We start from the raw sequence: 18910 nt of genomic DNA, 5'->3' as shown, positions 1-18910 counted from the left end.
ATAGATGATAACATATGTGTCACAGATTTAGGCAAAACGGAACGTTTTTGCTGTAGAACTATTTGACTATTTTTCGTTGTACATGCGTACAACGTTATCGTGGGTGAATGCGTGTTTTTCCAGGTAAATGACTGTATTAACATGTACCTCGCCGGAAATTACTTGTGACAAAGGGACATTAATAACATGATATGCACGGGTATTTTACCCTGACTATTGCTCACTATCCCATGGATTTAAGTAAGAAGATCAATTTCTAAACCTACACTGGTTGTTTTGTGTCACGTCAAGGAGTGCACGTTCTCCGTTGTTCTCCAGCCATGGGGGTAAGTGTTAAATTTATATTTCATTTGATTTGCGAAGCTTATTCGGTTTCTAATGTCTTATCGCGTAATAATACATTTATTACAACGCAAATTTGAACTTTAAATTATAAGTCACTATTAGAGGTTAATGTAGTAGGATATATCTAGAGATTTCACAGAAACTATTATTATGACCAGTTTGGTTTTATTGTAGCTGATTGTGACTGCGACTGTGAATATGGCTAGAGCTGACTAGAGTTTACTAGATACGTCTAGATCTATCTGAAGCTGTTTAGAGCTGTCTGGAGTTTCCAGAGTATTTAAGGCTGCCAGCTGTCGATACGTATGAATGGAAGTACGTATGTCTGAGCCACAGACGAAGATGTACCTAATTCAAAAGGGGATTGTATGCTGTCTCTACGTGTGTATACGTATGACTGTACATATGGTGCATGCATGAAGGGTGCGAGTGGCCGATAAGAGTGTGGGCCAACCCAAGGAATCGTGCGACTGTACAAGGGGTCTAGAGGCATACGTTTCGTTCAATTCTTGCTCTAATTGGGCGCATTTGTATGTTTATAAGATTATTTTGAATCTTAGTTGTGTTCATAAGATTATTTTGAATCTTAGCTGCGTTCATAAGATTATTTTGAATCTTAGTTGTGTTCCAAGAGATTATGTGAATCTCTCTCATAGTTTAAGACATTATTTTGAAACACATTTCAATATCATAAGATTATTTTGAATCTTAATTGGAGTCCATACTTGAGGCAATGTGAATCTCTCTTGTAGTATATAATACTGTTTGAAAACATATATGCAGTCAATGAGGTTCTTGGATCTGTATGTCATATTGAGTTCATATTCTTTGTTTACTTTCACTGTGCTAACGTTTGTGTAAAGTGATTGGGTAAATCATATGTTGAAAGCGTGAGAGAATCATTTAATTTTTACACCATTTTTTTTCTTTATCAATTATTTTCATAAATTTCGATCTTTCACACATTGTGTTTGTCTTATTCATTTAGTCCTAAAACCCACTCGGTTTCTATTCTGCGACAATATGATAAAGGAAATCATTAGTTAGGCAGTTGACATCAATATCGGAACAGTTGTTCTTGTTTCGGGTTTGACTCCATGTTTAAGCGCATATTAATTGATACATGACATTATTATCACGATGAGAACCACCGACCGACGGGAAGCTACTGACAATCTTTATCACATACTCTCTTTGTCCGAACCAGAGATTCGAACCCCAGGGCCACATACGTAAGATGGCAGTGATCGTTTAAGGCGAGCGTACTTGAGCACTCAGTATAAAGATAAAGGATCCCAATCTTTAAGCTGAAGTAAATCGCCATATTATACAGTCACACGTTCGATCTAGACAGTGGTATAACGGTATGTTGTGGAATGTTACAAATGTTACAAATAAAAAGAAAGATACCTAGATAGACAAATATAAGCAATAACAGGAACATCATTAGAAATACTGATGTATGAATATGTAGATATGCGATATTTATGTATTTGTACCACTCTTACCAGTATATTTATCAATCATCCAGTACTCGCCATTGTAACCGCATGTAGAGGGTTCAAACGTACAGCTAACAGATGATGGAGCTATAAGTTGAAAATAATTATATATTTGTCTTTGACCTAAGATATAAATGGTGTTAAAAAAATGTTTTGAACAAAGCGTATCATGCCAATGTAGATTGCAGGTTGTAAATATTGAAAAGACTGAACCTACGCAAATTTGAATTACTGCTACTTTTTCCTTATTCTATAATTCATTGCGCTAGTCTTACGCTATATATAACATGTTCATTCAATTACATTTTTTATTACAAGCAGTGATTAGCTTTTAAGGACATGATGTTTTTATGTATACAAAAATGTCCTTAAAGATAAAAGTATATATTTACCTATAAAGTAAGCTTAATATCCGATCCGAATGTAAATTATGTATTTCAGAAGTTCTAAACACAATATGTTCCTCTACTTTATAATTAAATTTATGTTTTGCGTTTCGTCTTATGATTGGGATAAAATAAATAAAATACGTTATTTGTCATATAAAAATGTGACTTAAACCTAATTACAGTCTATGAATTGTTATTCCTTTACCTTTGGAAACAAGTATTGTTGTGTTGGTCACGCCATAGTTAAGTCAAGAGGAGACATTATCATCACAGATTCCAGGCCAGACTGTATAATTCACTAGTTTTCAGAATAGTTTTCACAAAATGAGATACTCACATTATTGTATAGCAAAATGCCTGTGGTAAAGCAACAATAAAAACGAAATGTATGCTTGTCCTGAAATGCGATGCAGATGTAAAACACTGTAAAATGTTTAGAGCGGTTGATAACGCAAGCAAGGTTTCAAATGTTTGAACTTGAAACTTGCTTATAAATCTTCATTTCAACATGCAGTAACAATCAATAAAATAAAGTTCTTCCCGTTCTAATTACTTAAAGAAGAGAATGAAGACATATTGCATACAAGTAACATATAATATAAACAATCTTACAGCACTGAAGACCCATGCTTTCTTCAAACCAGTAGCAGCCGTTATAATATTCAATCGTGCAATTATTGATGTCCTTCTCATTCATCTCACATTCAATGTTTGATATCAGATGGTCAGGTCCACTTCCATATGTTGATCCATACATTAGCTGTGCAGGCGAACTGAATCAAGAAGGCACATATTGTTTCCTTTCAATCATTAACAACAACCAATATCTTAATACCTAGAAACATTTTATAGATAGGCCTGTTCTGTGTATAAACAATTGGCCATCACATTATGATGGGTAATCATGTATAAATCGTATATCTAGCCATTAGTTTATTTCACGACTAAATTAAATTTGAAAAATATTGGATCGAACTTACAAATAAATAGCATTTAACATAAATATCGGATATGAAAAATGGAGAAAGATGGAGAAAGCGTATTTGAAAAACACAGCTGAAAGGATGACATTTAAGCACTTCCCACAAACATTGCCGTCTTTGTCGAGTTTGTTATGGTAACTAAATAATGTCTTAAAATGAATGCTGGTCAATTTACCTGAATCCCATGAACTCACAGAGCAGTGCAGCAGCCATATAATTTATATTTCCGCAAATTGTTCCCCATACACCATTCATTTTTACTTCAACTCGGCCGTTATAATGTTCAGTTCCACCAATCAGCCTAACATCTTCTATTATTTTCTTGTATTCTAAAATAATTTTTTGTAAGGAGGATACTGCATTAGTTCTATGAAAGATATGTCATATGTTTTCAAAGGAGAATTAAATTAAGTAACAATCAATAGTTCAGAATATATATAAAGAAATCCACTGTTACACAGACTTAATATGTTTTATTTAAAAGTAAAGTCACATTTAATTTGCATGCAGCAAAATAATTTTGCGTAGATTGCAATGGATTCATTTCATTCACATGCATGCTGTTTGACAGATAATTGGATTTGTTTAATTATTATTGCAGGCGGTAATTATAAAGAATTTGTTGTATTAATCATGACATTTATATGGTGTCATTTTCATCAAATATTACCATTTGTTTTGTAAATGTTGGACACAATCTTCTAGAAAGGAACATGTGACATATCCGGCTGTCATATACATGTGGTAGCAATACCACTTAACGATATGCAGATACATTCATTAAGCTGCTTTTGAAGAATAAACTGCTGGATATAATATGGCTACGTACTCAAAATAGCATCTGATAATTAAAGTGGGCCCTTAATTTCACATGGCCCTAGATTTAGCTTTTTAGAAAATATCGGGTAAAATATTCAGTACGTTTGCATTTAAGCAGAGAAACGAAAATACAGTGGTACTTAGCAAATGCCTGTGAACTTAGTACTAGCTTGTGCATTTTCATATTAAAAAATACATTTCAGAATATCATGTGCTAAAGATATTTGAAATATTATTTCTCAGCAATATGGATTGATGTCACTAACATACAAAATTTAATATTTGGTTTGTATGTTAACAATTTATAATGTTTTATAATATAATTTTCAGAGATAATTGTACTGTGAAAATTGGCATTAATTGCTACGTTGATGACATGCGACAAAACATCACATAAAAACAGCGACTTATTGGCTATAAAAGGGAGGAACTTACTATGTATGCGTATGTGCAATATGTTTGACATTATTGATTGTAAATCAAGTTCATGACTTCGAAAATCTATTTCCAAAGAATTCTTTGCAAAGTACTTTTGGATACCGATGAGCACTCTACGTACAATCTGACACCAAATTCCGAACAGATAGGCGCACGATTGTGTCTAAATGATTCGCACCATAAACGGTGCACAAATGTACAATAGATACACTAAGATCATATGGAAGAGCTAAACAATATCTGGACCGAAGTGTTCAGTCAACAAATTTGTAGTAAATAAACCTTGACATATGAATATTAGAACCCTCTAACAAACGATTTGAGAAGAAAATATGAATGAACGTTCTATAGAGTGTTTGTCTATCTACTACATTTTTGATTTTTAATAATATTATAATCGTTGTAAAAATCGTCATTAGTTTTAAAGATTTAATTGCTTATAATAAAACTAAGGAGACAGCTATATTTGATCCCAAAATTGCAATTTGACATACGATAAAGTAAGCTGCACAGCTCTGATGATTATACTTATAGAAGGACACATACTTAATGGCACGCGTTTATTACACATGCACCATACACTGAAAATAGATTTGTGTAAAGAAGCCAACAATAGCTCTCCTAACAGACAGGCGTATCTACATGTAACATATTGTCATGTTAATCCGGGGCTTATAGCATATTTCAAACTCAGTACTTTGGTTTGTGTCTTTAATTATCACTTCATTGATTTTCTTTTTCAATTAGATTTTGATCAATGTTAGAAATATTATGTTGTTATAAGCATGAATCCTCATATCCGTATTAAAAAATAACTAGTCCTGAAATGGGTGGATCTCATTAATATATGTAATCACATATCTGACAAGTGAAATAACATTTACCCGCTATCAAAACTAGATCGGTGTATCGAATATATCATTTACTAAATATAAAATGTACCGTTATTTAATACAACACTGAACATTACTAGAGAATACAAATTTCTGCTTAAGTAACTTTATGACTTGAATAGTTAATTTAACTGGACCAGATAATGGGATTCTTCTATGCCGGTCTCACAGGTTGATTATAGGAGCCATTTATCTTGCTTGTTTACAAAGTATACCTGCCGAAATTCCTTTGGTTTACTGTTCAATATTATGAGAAAATAGTACACGTGTTTCCTCCTTTATATACAATTACTTACAATTATGGTAAAACTAAAACAGTTTATATGCATTGTATACGTAATACTTTACAACTATATGATACCTGTAAGCTGCATTATACAATAAATATTAAACAATATTACCTGTTTTATTCTGTATTGGTAGTATAATTGCTGGAAAATAAGCAATACCTTTTATTATAATACTAGCGATTATTATTGTGAGAAAAAAAATGTGATGTAAATTCAGATTACAAGCTCAATTTCTCTCTTGTACTAAATTTCGTATTCATTATTTGAAGTATTTAATATTAACTTTCATCTCAAAAGAAACATGTAGTGCACGAAGTGAATAAAATAGGCTGTGGATGAAATTATTTTAATAATTTCAACCGAAATAAAACAGCGACAACGCATAACATGATTTCCTCAATTCAGAAATGTGTCATGCATTGCCTTTCTGTCTTTGCCATGTTTTAAAACTGTCGGTCACACTGAAGTCGTTAGTACAGTTGTTGAAGAAAAAGATAAAATAAAACATGTGCTTACAGCCTCTATAAAATATCGATGCATTTATTGCATTATACTCAAGATAATTCTATATAAATTACTGACAATGATATACTGCGTTTACATATAGTACTGAATATTGAACATTGTTTTAAATATATTTCAAGTGTTCGTTTTCTTGAAGTGAAATGTTATGACAATTCACTTGTAGAGTTGTTAAGTAATACCTGATATATTAATGTTAAGACAATTCGGTTCCTCGCTCATATATGGCAAATATTTGCAATAATATCCCATAATTTCTGTTGAATTCTCGAGACCTAGATAGGTTGCCCAATCGCCGCATCCTATAGAAATGTCTGGAAAAAGAAATGTCTAATTTGTGGCAAAAATATAAAAAGAAAAGAAATATAAGACATTTTCATTAAGGCGGTAACAGACAAAAATCGTCTTTGAATGAAACATTGTATATAGTCTAGTATGGATGCAAACATGCTTTTACACTATTATGAAACAAAGTACTTATCGATTTGCATGAATAGATACATTTACGAAGATGCACATATATTACAATATGCTGTGATGGTCATACATCATCACTTTGTCTAGTTTTCTCTTTATTAACACGAAAACTAAAATACAGTTTTAGTGCCATACACACTGTCCTAATTGAACAGAACAAACTTTAATATGAACATATACAAATTTTGCAAGCATACTAACTCTATTGGATATATATTGGACATAGTCCATTTCATCTAAAGAGACATCGCGTGCAGTGTGCTCTTGTCATGTGATATAACGAAAAATGTACCAGTTGCAATTCATGTTCCATAAATGGCATGAAAATGAAAAAATTGGAAAATGCTTAATTAAATGAACAATAACTAAACTTATTCATATAAGTTGGACACACAGAGACACTCATTCTCATTAATTGGAGTGGCAATAGGATATGTGAAATACGATTGCACATGACAAAAAATAAAGAAATGCATGCCAAAATATACGGATAGACAAATATTATTTTTTGTTTCTTTGTACATAAAGAACTTCTTGTTAGACGTACGCCACCTACATTCGCACGATTCCCTGCATACTGGACGTCTTTCTCCATTCTGGCAAGCAGTAGTATACCATCCACAGTACAATGTGAGTCCTGGTTCAGTACACGGCATTCCACTTAGATAGTGGGCGTAAATTTCAAACTTTTTTAAAATGTTAAATGCATCTGTCACATCTGTTATTCCCCTTATATTTGTCCTTGTCACATATTTAAAACCTCGTTCTGTGCACGTTTGTACAGGATTCAGGACACAATCACCTGCATTGGAAAAGTACCCTGATAAAAACATTTGTACTAAAACTCCCTGGTGCGAAATATATCCTGTTATTAATATTTATCGAAGTTACATAATTAATATTCACGTTGCATACATTAATGTATAATGATACATATTGAATCCATAAAACTTTCTGGTATGAAATACGGACTGCCCACCCATTAGAGTTAAAACTATAAGATTTAATAGAGTCCATTGCGAAAAGATGCGAAAGAGTATGATTCAACTACTGACAGAAGATAATACTAATTTATTTGACCTGTTATATTTCTTCCATTGCGAAAAGCGTTTATTCAGTTCAAAAGATGGATTTCATTTCATTTAATATTGACACCTGCATTCACGCCGCCACGTTTAAAGGTCACTGGCCACCTATATTGTACAAACGTGTGATATTATTATAGTTATAAATAAAACGCATTGGTTATGTATGCACACCATAAAATGTTTAATTAGACGGTAGTTTCCGAGTGCCAAAACCGGATATGACGTACATGTATCCCTAATATTCAGCCTAGCCATTCAAGTGCTTAATTTCCCCAAGTAAAATGTCTGTTATATAGCGTACTAGCGTTCTTTTGTACAGCAAATATGGTGCACTGTGTTGCATACGGATGTAACCAAAAGAGTGATGATGGGAAAAAGTGTTCTTTTTTTCCGAAACACCACGTGTACCAGAAAAAAGTGTATCTAATCTGTCGGATCAAATAGGGGAAGGATGGGAAAGTTTATCATTAATGCTTGATTATAGTGACTTTGGTCCAAATACAATTCTGCCCAACTCGAAATACAATTCGGTCAAACTTAACAATAGTTTGTACGTTCTTCTTCTTCTTCAAAAAATGTAGGTGTTATGTAAGATATTTGTTAAGAAAGAAATAAAAAATTAACTAAACTATTTTGATACTTTTTGAAAGAAAATAATCGTACTTCATAACTTACATATTTATGAGAGAAAACACAAACTGACATATCTTGCTTGTTCTAATCAAAATATTTATATATATTTTTATGCTAAAAAATATATGCATCTGCACAACGGTACTCTCAATTTAAGTCTTCCGATCAAATTATCGATAATCATTTATATAAAAAAATACGTAACAGATAACATTCGACATAATACGTTTACATTTTGCTAAGGGTAGTGTACATGAGATATTATAACAAATATACTTAATTTTGTAACACAGCTGCATGCAATACATACTAGATTACACATGAGAAAGAGAGAGAACAATGTTGAGCATTTTGTCAGTATTTAGTTGCTGCAATATTAAGCTCTTATCAATTAATTTTGTTTGTTTTTATTTTTCAAGTTGTCTTAGTGTTTGCACGCGGAAATTGAAAGCTTGTCATTACTGGTCAATATCGTCAATCAGATTTGCTCCATTTTTCCGTATAAATTAGAAAGGAAATAATTTTGTGCTTAATTTGTGCCCACCCTCCACGCTTACGGTACAAAATAAATTGATAAACATACACTTGTTTGAAAATAAAATGAAAGAAATTAACCTTGCATTGTTATCAAATATTCTTTCTTTTGTCATCAAGCAAAAATCATTTTAATATATATTTTAATATATATATATATATATATATATATATATATATATATATATATATATATATATATATATATATATATATATATATATATATATATATATCAATGAACTCAGCATATGTAGCGAATGCCGGCTTGCGTATGCATCCTTAGTGTAGTGTTTCGCTTATGTCAAATAACAAAACCGCCAATGGGACGAAAGTATCACCCGATTGTTTGAAGACACCTGCCATTTGCGCATGATAATTTACTTATTGAAAACTAACCCAGATTTTATTGTACCCAGGTTAACTATACGTCGTTATCTCGCTAATAACAAAATCATTATCTTAAGATAAATTCAATGTGAGTGCAAATGATAATCCTTTTGCTAGCATGAGCTACAAAAGTATTTTTAAAGCAAGTCATTATTGATTATAATATTTGCCCTGCAAACACCAATTATGATTAAACATGGCAAACAAATAGAAGCCCAGGTGATAAACACAAGCGGAAGGGAGCAATAAACTCATTGTTTGAACTTACCGACAGGATATCAGATACCTAGGTTATTTTATTGCAATGCAAACCATCCCCGGAAACTTGACTTTGGTATCTTTTTAGTGTGCCGAGTTTTCCTTCTGAAATCGGCTGACAAAAGGAAGTCAAGTTTGGCTCCTTTTGGATTCTTTAAGTGTGTCATTTTCTTTCATTTTTTTATAAAGTCTGCCGACACAGGGAAGCCAGCATTAATTCTTTTTACCTGCGTTAACAGGAATTTTCAAAATAAATTGACACAATGGAGCAGTTTTGAAAGCGACACAGTCTAATACGTCGTGCACGCATACCGATATGTGGGTGAACAGTAAATTAATTTTCATTAGTTTCATCTAAATATTCCCTACCCATAGCTTATAGTGTTTTATTTTTCGACAAGAAGTATGTACTTCGTCGTGTATGGATAAATGTACGTCATTTCCGGTTTCGTCCTCTATAGGTGGGAAATCGTAACTAAGGGGAAGTAACAGCGTTGCACACTTCTATTTCGAGTAATTAAATTATTATTTCTTCTTTAGACTTGATATTTTTGTTCTTTTTGTGCGAGTATAACTATTTTAATCTTATAATGCAAATCTGATATAAATAGGAAAATGTTGGAGTATGGCCAGTGAATTTTAACACATAGATAATGTGCACATGTTTTGCATTTAAACGTTCATTGTGAATGAAATGCAAAGAAAGGATATAAATAATAGACTTAATTCAGCAATAAGCCAATAAAGTCGTTTTCGGTTTAACTGCTGATCATGCCCATCTTCTATATTCAGGACAAAGATCTGATTGTTAGATTGAGTCGGTAATATGTATAATGTACATATTCCCAGGATACAATACGTTCAAGTCGCCGATGCCGAGTATCAGCCACAAAATCTCCATATTATACAGTTTATTTGTGTTTTCTTAGTCCAACAAGTATTATTAAATAACGTTAACGTTCATGGACATTATTGTATACAAATATAGTATATTAATCTGTGTGTTCTTATTCCCTAGCCAAAGTATTAGTAACGTACTAATAAAAGTATTCCAGGGTTGTCTGAAAATTCAAGCTATCATTTTGACATTCATTCAGTATGCCTTATAATCCGTGCGTTTTATTATCAATCTGTTAGTCAGGAACTAAAAACATTTAATACTGTGATTGAATTATTGAATTATATTAATACAATCAAATTAAAGTTTCTGCCATGTGAACTGTGTCCCACCCATTATTCATCCCGTCTTACACAAAGACAAGAAAACAAACCAGGGACAATAGCAAGAAAGAAATGAATATGAATCATCTGTCAGACAGCACAAAGACAACGCGGATGCAAATGTTCCTGATACTGGTACCTGATGACGCTGTTGTTGAAGACGAATTGGGCCCAGTTGTAAAGGTTGAATCTGTGTTAATATAAAGTATAATCGTATACATATTATTTCGCACGTGCTATTTAGCAAAGGTAATGAATTCACGAGCCTATCAATCCCAAAGCAATATCAAATTTCACTTAATAGAACTCCTGATTTAATTTGTCCACTATACATGGCATGGGTATTAGGCACTATATCAAGGCATATTCATGAACAGGCGTCACATTACAATGTGTATTAAATTTACACGTGTATTCTATATTATAACTATATGATTACAGTACTAAAATAATCAGTTTTCGTTATAAATATATAATTAAATTTTTGAATTTACACGCACAGCTAAAATAACAGCGATTATGTATGTGCTAATTTGACGCAAACAATTATCTCGTGTACAACACCTCTACTAAGTTATTTGTTGTATAAACAGTCATGCTGGCTGTCATAGTTATGGAACGGAAAAGGTGAGAGTTTATTACATTTGTGTGAGTACAAAGGACAGCATCGTAAAGACGCTAATGTTATATAAGAATATGACTGAGATATTTTGATCAAAGAACGAAACATCGGAGTTACAAATCAATTTACTGACGATTCGCATAAAACTATAATTACTTTAGAGTGATTCGCACGCTAGGTATATGTTTAAATGAGGTGGTAATATAAAAAGTGGGTTATTTTAGAATTAGAGCCAAAATATAAAGAAACCAAAATCAGATGGCAAGTAGTATCAAAGTGTGTAAGCTAAATGTATATCCTGGATATCCTGTTTTGATCAGAACAGTAAACGTTATTAAAAAATAAGCTGACGTTAAATGATCTGTATAAAAATGCGTTATCCAAATCGCTTTGACCTGAATATAAGCAATATAGAAAAGGCTGGAACGCATGCGGAGTAAACCAAAAGTACACAAGACCGTGTAGAATATGAACAAAAGGTTTAATCTAAGTGAAGCACTGAGTTCAGAAAGTAGCAGAGAAATGTATCAATATAATAGTTTAACTTGTAACTGACACATAATTAATATCACTAATATTTCTACAACTACGGACTATAACACTAATAATAACAAATTAACTAACTTAATACAAACATAAATAAACAAACATGCACAGGTCAAGAGTCAGGATTGTTTCCATGGATAAAAAATTGTTGCTAAGATTTTCGTATCATAAAATGACAACTGACTGAACTATTGACAAAAGTGCAATAGTGATGCTTTTGTAATTCTGTCAGTTCGCAGTCCAAATAATGCAGAGTGATATGTACCTATGGAAGGCACCAATACGTATTTGTAACAGCTGTTAAATGTGTACGTGTACACATGCTTTTATCATTGGCTTATGTTTATACCATTCTCACACAGTTTGAATATTTATACAACAATATTTATCTGTATTTGAGTCTTGTCTTTTTATCATACGAAACATTTGACACGCTGTGGCGTATCATTTAGCAAAGGCTATGTAGAAACGTCATTGATTAATATAACGTCTTTAATGTTATTTTAAATAAAGTCTTAATAGTGCTAATTTTGCTACTGCGAATAATAAGTTATGCCAAACAACGCAATAAATGCGTGGAACAAAACAAGTATAAAAACGTCAGCCAATAATGATATAAAACAAAAAATACGCTTATGTTCCTTAAGCAAGTAAACGTATATTCTAAAATATTTATCTCACATGTTGAATCCTCTTCAACTGACAATGTTGTTGTTGCGTTTATGGTGGAAAACACGGTTGTACTGCCATTAGTGGTCCCTGAAAAGTACAAACTGATTCCATATCAGCGAACTATCAATTTGCCAGAGACCCAGATAATATAATACATACAATAAAGTAGCATGCTGAATATTAATATTGATACAATTCAATGATTCAACAAATTGAAATGTTGCTGAAGAAACATACCGATATTGACATTCCCTGATGTTTTAATCTTAAAATTATCGATAATATGTGGGTCAATATAAAAGTTTTATTTAAAAAAAAGCTTCATATATATGAATACAAATAGGTCCTCCAGTGCAAGTTAAGAAAGCGTGACCTCATGAACACAATATTAATAAATAAAATTGTTGATACATTCGATTTTTAATTTAAGCAATTTGTTGATTTTTGTATGTTTGGGATTTCTCGATTGGTAAAAGTTAAATAACTCCTTCTAGCTTAGTTTCTTAATGAAACAAAAGAAATGTGTGATACAAAATATATATATGACTATTGCATCAAACATGAGCTTCAAGTAATTTTGTTTACTTTTACGCATTGCTTGATCATCCTTAAATGCATTTATCAATTCATTTATACACAAATCAATAATATGCATGTAGGCATCAGCTAACAGACTGATAAAAATATAGTATACGATCAAATTGATCACCACAATCTTACGTTGTGAAGTATCACTATAAACCACTTATTATTGCTTATAAAGATCGGTTTTCTTTACAAAAAAGTGTAAAGACAATGTATATGCACCTATGTATCCCGTATTATAAATCAAAATAAATCCGAAGATAGTCTTTTTTCAATAGCTATATTACAATCAATGTATTCATCGGGTTCTGAATCTTATATATATATATATATATATATATATATATATATATATATATATATATATATATATATATAATATATATATAATATATATATATATATATATATATATATATATATATATATATATATATATATATATATATATATATATATATATATGTGTGCGTGTGTGTGTGTGTGTGTGTGTGTGTGTGTGTGTGTGTGTGTGTGTGTAGCTCTTCCATGACAGGCGGGTCTGGAATGTCGTCCAGGGCAGTTCCATTGACATTGTTTTGGGTTCCATATAGCTCGAGATAGTGCTCAACCCATCGCTGCAGTTGTTTCCACTGGTCTGTGAAGACTTCGCCCGTCCTGGACTTGAGGGGGGCGGTCTTGTCGCTGGGGTGTCCTGTCGCCTTCTAAATATCCTCATACATTTCTCGCCATTCCAGACCTGCCTGTCATGGAGGAGCTTAACACACAGCCCATCCTGGAAGAGCTCGGAAAAGAAATCGATTGCCTTGCCATTGAGAAGGCTCCTGGAAGCCACGGCATTCCGCCTGAAGTTTTGAAGAGCGGAAAACCAGCACTGTTCCAGCCCCTACACACAGTCCTCTGCCTTTGCTGGAACAGGGATACATACCACAGGACATGCGTGACGCCAGCATTATCACTTAGTACAAAAACAAAGGAGACCGTAGCGACTGCAACAACTACCGGGGCATCTCCCTCCTCAGCATCGTCGGAAAGGCTTTCGCCTGTGTTGGCTTGGCGCGCTTGCAGATCCTAGCCTCGCGTCTACCCATAGTCCCAATATGGAGTTCGAGCCGGCAGGTCAATTGTAGACATGATGTTCTCACTATTTCAGCTGCAGGAGAAGTGTCGCGAGCAGCAGATGCCCCTCTACATTGCCTTCATAGACCTGACGAAGGCGTTTGACCTGGTTAGTCGGAGTGGACTCTTCAGACTCCTGCAGACGATCGGCTGCCCCCCACGTCTGCTTGCTGTCATTATGTCGTTCAACGAGAACATGCACAGCACAGTGTGCTTCAATGGCGCAACATCTGAAGCCTTCACAGTCATCAGCGGAGTCAAACAAGGCTGTGTCCTTGCGCCGACGCTCTTTGCCATCTTTTCTCCATGCTTCTCCAGTACGCATTCAAAGACTTCAGCGAGGGAGTGTACATCCATACCAGGGCTGACGTCAAGCTGTTCAACTTCGCCCGTCTCCGTGCTAAGACTAAAGTCACAGAGGTACTCATCCGTGAACTGCTCTTCGCCGACGATGCAGCATTGACAGCACACACTGAAGATGGACTTCAGTAGCTGGTATGCCGCTTCTCCCATGCTTGAAAGGAATTTGGACTGACCATCAGTTTGAAGAAAACGAACGTCATGGCTCAGGATGCAGATTCCCCTCCCTCTGTCACCATCGATGGGTAGAACTTGGAAGTTGTCGAGAACTTCACATACCTCTGGTCTAACATCTCCTACTCACTCACCATTAATTCTGAGGTGAACGGCAGGATTGCCAAGGCATCAGCAGTGATGGCCAGACTTAACCAGGAGTCTGAACAACCCCAACCACACCGAGAAGACCAAATTGCGTGTCTACCAAGCCTGCGTACTCAGCTCACTTCTCTACAGCAGTGAAACTTGGACCACCTGTGCAAGACACGAGAGGAAACTCTACAGCTTCCACCTGAGATGTCTGCGGCGCATTCTGCTCATCCAGTGGCAGGACAAAGTACCCAAGACAGAGGTTCTAGGACACGCCAACATGAACAGCATCTTCTCCATTCTCAGCGAGAGGCGCCTACGCTGGCTTGGCCATGTCAAGAGAATGGACCCAGGCGCATTCCCAAGCGCCTGTTATATGGGGAGTTAGCAGAAGGTGCACGACCAATTGGACGACCACATCTGCGCTACAAAGATGTTTGCAAGAAGGATATGAAGATCATCAATGTCAGTGACTGGGAGAGCTGTGCAAACAACCGTTCCAGCTGGCGTCTAGCTGTCAGGCAGGGAGTTCAAAGCGCAGAGAAAGAGAGAAAAATAAAACAAGCTATATATATATATATATATATATATATATATATATATATATATATATAAGGAGAGATGATTAGTATAGTATTAATTAGTTTATTTAAAAATGAACCGTCAAGTGTGTGATGACGTTTCTAACGCATTTATAACATCTAGAAGCGAAGCTCACCTCCCAACTGTTGTATTAGCGTGTTCCTAACGTTCCATAAACAATGTCGTTTAAAAGTTGCTGTCTAAGAGACCTAAAAGAAGCGAAGCCTTAACAATGATGACAAACTTGAAAGGAATAGCTTCATTTAAATATCTTTTATTAAGATATTGGGTATTTGATCATCTATAGTATGAATGACATTTTTGTACGATGTACAATCTTGAAAGGGTGTGAAACACTTTAAATCAGTCAAACCGTTATTTGAGTAAAGTTGATGGCATGATAACTGCTACAATACCTTACCATTACGCTGTAGCTATTATGTATTTGATACTATTACAATGAGCTGACATAAGTAAGTGTATATAAACAGTATTGTATTCTTTTATGTTTCAGCGATATTGCTATTATTAAACATATATAATAATTTCCTTTCCAAGTGAATTTTTTTTACCGAACAGAGTCTTTATGAAATCATTTGCATATTGACACTATAGCCTACAGGTTAATGTACCCTATAACCAACTCATCCATCATTTAAAGATTTCACGTACCGCAATATGTTTCGTCCTCTCCGTTTTTACAGTCATTATTGTGATCGCAGAGTGATTCTCTCAGTAGACACACACTGACATCGCCATTTTCCGTGGACACCTGACATCTATATTCAGTTTCGTTACTGCAAGTGGCTTTTAGAATGCAAGTAATAATGAATAAATTGATGGGATTTCTCATTTAAGAAGAGATTGCTTAAATGATGGAAAATCTTTGACAATAGACACACAATTGAATGCAAATTGTTTACAGTCTGTATTTTATCTTTCCAGGTTAGAACAATCAGACCTTCATAATTGAAATGCCAGAATCTGAAAGAAACTTCTTAACTAAAGTTCGTATTTCCTAAAAAAAACGCAATATGTGAAAAGGTTCTTAAAACATTATATTTGAACATCATTACGACGTAACGTTTGTCGCAAAGGACTGATTCATGACATAGTAAATGGAGTGTGTCCGCTCTGATGGCCGATCTACAAAGCTGATTTCTAGCAAGCTATGTTCATATTAACTACGTATTAACTATTTAAATAATAATGGCAATAACGCATCTATCAATTTGGAAGTATAACCACGTTTATTTATTAATTAAGACCAACACAAGTAACATGGAAACTGTATCGGATAAACCTCTGTTGTTAATACATTCCACTTGTTAAGGTTAGACAATAGTGTCATTATTTTTAATTAATCCAGTTTATAGTATTTGACGCAGGTGATTTCATTGAATGGGGTTATTTTGGGGAGTTTAAATGAGCCGTATGGTCCAAACCTTAATATTTATCCAAAAGAGCATGAATTTATTATTGAACCCGATTGCATCATAGCAATATGCCGCTTGAGAAAAAATGATCAAATTTAAATATAATAACATGATGATTTGTTTTCCTAGGCTATAAATTATGCAAGTTTGTTTTATTTCATGAATGAAATTTTATAAATAGTGTACATTATTTTATCACTCCATTTTAATTTACATTAAACAATCAAAGTCTGAACAATTTAATTGAATTAATCAACATATCGTTATTACTTATACATAGTCCATAAGATAAGGATTTGTTGTGCTTTCATTTTTGACAGACCGTCATATAAATTCTTTCAAAATGTCCCGCATTTACCTTTTGCTGCACAATTTGACAGGTATACGTTGTCTACAGCAATTTCGTAATCTCGTCCCTCTACAAGAAATTCAATGTGGAAGTGACCTACAGGTATATCCAACGACCTTTCGTTCCAAGAGGCAACATACACGGACGAGCTGTACATATAGTCAAGTTGCTTGACAAAACCAATCTCGTCGTGAAGATACACATACATTGCAATATAATTGTTTACGTTGAAGTTAATTGAATAACTCAGTCGGCAGTTGGAATTTAGACTGCTAAATGTCGCTGAAATTAAATCAAAAGTTGACCATGTGGAAGGATTCTTGCTTGCAGCCACCAGGAATGAACCTGAAAGTATATCAGACGAAATATAAGTAACTGAACATAGATAAATCCTTTATCCTACAGCTCGTTTTTCTTTGTATCTCTCTCAAGTTTAGAGTAGATGTTGACAAGATAAAAAAGAGTTGACAATTATTATAATGATGTTACCTGAGATAGAAATAAATCGTAGTTTCAAAGAATTTTATTTGTTTCATAACAGTTACAAGTTACATAAACATTGAGGGCTAATAATTCAATAAACAATCTAATTACAATTAAATATATTAACAATAATTAAAGATTTTGATCCATCTACAAAAATATTTTGCAAAATGTCAGAATTATATTAAACTAACCATCAGATCCAAATTTCTGGTCATTAATTATGTTATATCCCATCATATATGGTGCGTCCACTAGTCTCCATAAATTATATCCATATTTATGTTTATTGTAGTATCCGCAGAAGCCTTCTTCAAAATCACATGATGCGTTTAGCGCTAAACAAAAAAAAATGAATAAATAAACATTATACATATAAATCTTATCGTGGTAAATTCAGATTTCTTCTCTCGTTTCGGTTTTATATATTGATGCACGTATCTAATAATCTTTGTATTTGTATTTGATACATTATCTGTTTATCTGTTACTTTAAATAATGTACTTCGTTGAAACGTACGATTGCATTATTTGAACTAATATTGCCAAATCATAATACTTGCCCTAAACAATTCAACAATAATGTTCTCTAATTTCCTTTGATGTTTATTGATCAATGATATATGTTTACGTGCTTAACCAGCACTAAATTATAATCAAGAATATGATGATCAAGCCGCTTGTCATTTGCAAAAGATGACAAATAGGTGTATCCAGACTGTTTAGTAAAGATCATTAATTGGGTTCGTTTCACATTTACTCAAGAATTATACTGTTATGGTAACATTCAGTAGACAAGTTGTCAGTTTCGATGTACCAACCTGTTGGTGTATGTTAGGCAGTAACATGGATACAGTGAGAGCATAAGACATACTGCAATTTCTAAAACGGCGTGCATTGGAACGAAAACTCCGTAATGGTTGCAACTGACCATTCATGAACCGACTGAATAAGACGTTTATCAGCTGATGAAAATTCCACGTAGATACACAGGATAAGGAAAAGGAAAAGGAAATGTCCCAGGTTAAAATAATTGTGGTATTTATACTTTGCTAAATGGCTTGCAGTT

General features: G+C 33.6%; 1 protein-coding gene across 1 annotated transcript in view; it reads right to left on the bottom strand.

The window, feature by feature from the left end:
• LOC149783473 (MAM and LDL-receptor class A domain-containing protein 2-like) overlaps window positions 1-18910 on the bottom strand; it is a 173174-nt gene that overhangs the window by 95776 nt on the left and 58488 nt on the right. The window contains exons 38-48 of the mRNA XM_089931714.1: window positions 18037-18180; window positions 17369-17704; window positions 16247-16381; window positions 12632-12709; window positions 10922-10972; window positions 7215-7460; window positions 6364-6495; window positions 5771-5800; window positions 3395-3548; window positions 2849-3009; window positions 1854-1934 (exon numbers count right to left, since the gene is read on the bottom strand). Coding sequence (XP_089787840.1) covers window positions 1854-1934; window positions 2849-3009; window positions 3395-3548; window positions 5771-5800; window positions 6364-6495; window positions 7215-7460; window positions 10922-10972; window positions 12632-12709; window positions 16247-16381; window positions 17369-17704; window positions 18037-18180 — 1548 coding nt within the window. The remainder of the gene's footprint in view (window positions 1-1853; window positions 1935-2848; window positions 3010-3394; window positions 3549-5770; window positions 5801-6363; window positions 6496-7214; window positions 7461-10921; window positions 10973-12631; window positions 12710-16246; window positions 16382-17368; window positions 17705-18036; window positions 18181-18910) is intronic.

This window comes from Sinohyriopsis cumingii, chromosome 14 (genome assembly GCF_028554795.1).
Source record: "Sinohyriopsis cumingii isolate HCF-2022 chromosome 14, ASM2855479v2, whole genome shotgun sequence".
Lineage (NCBI taxonomy): Eukaryota > Metazoa > Mollusca > Bivalvia > Unionida > Unionidae > Sinohyriopsis > Sinohyriopsis cumingii.
This window is presented reverse-complemented; position numbering and strand designations above follow the sequence as displayed.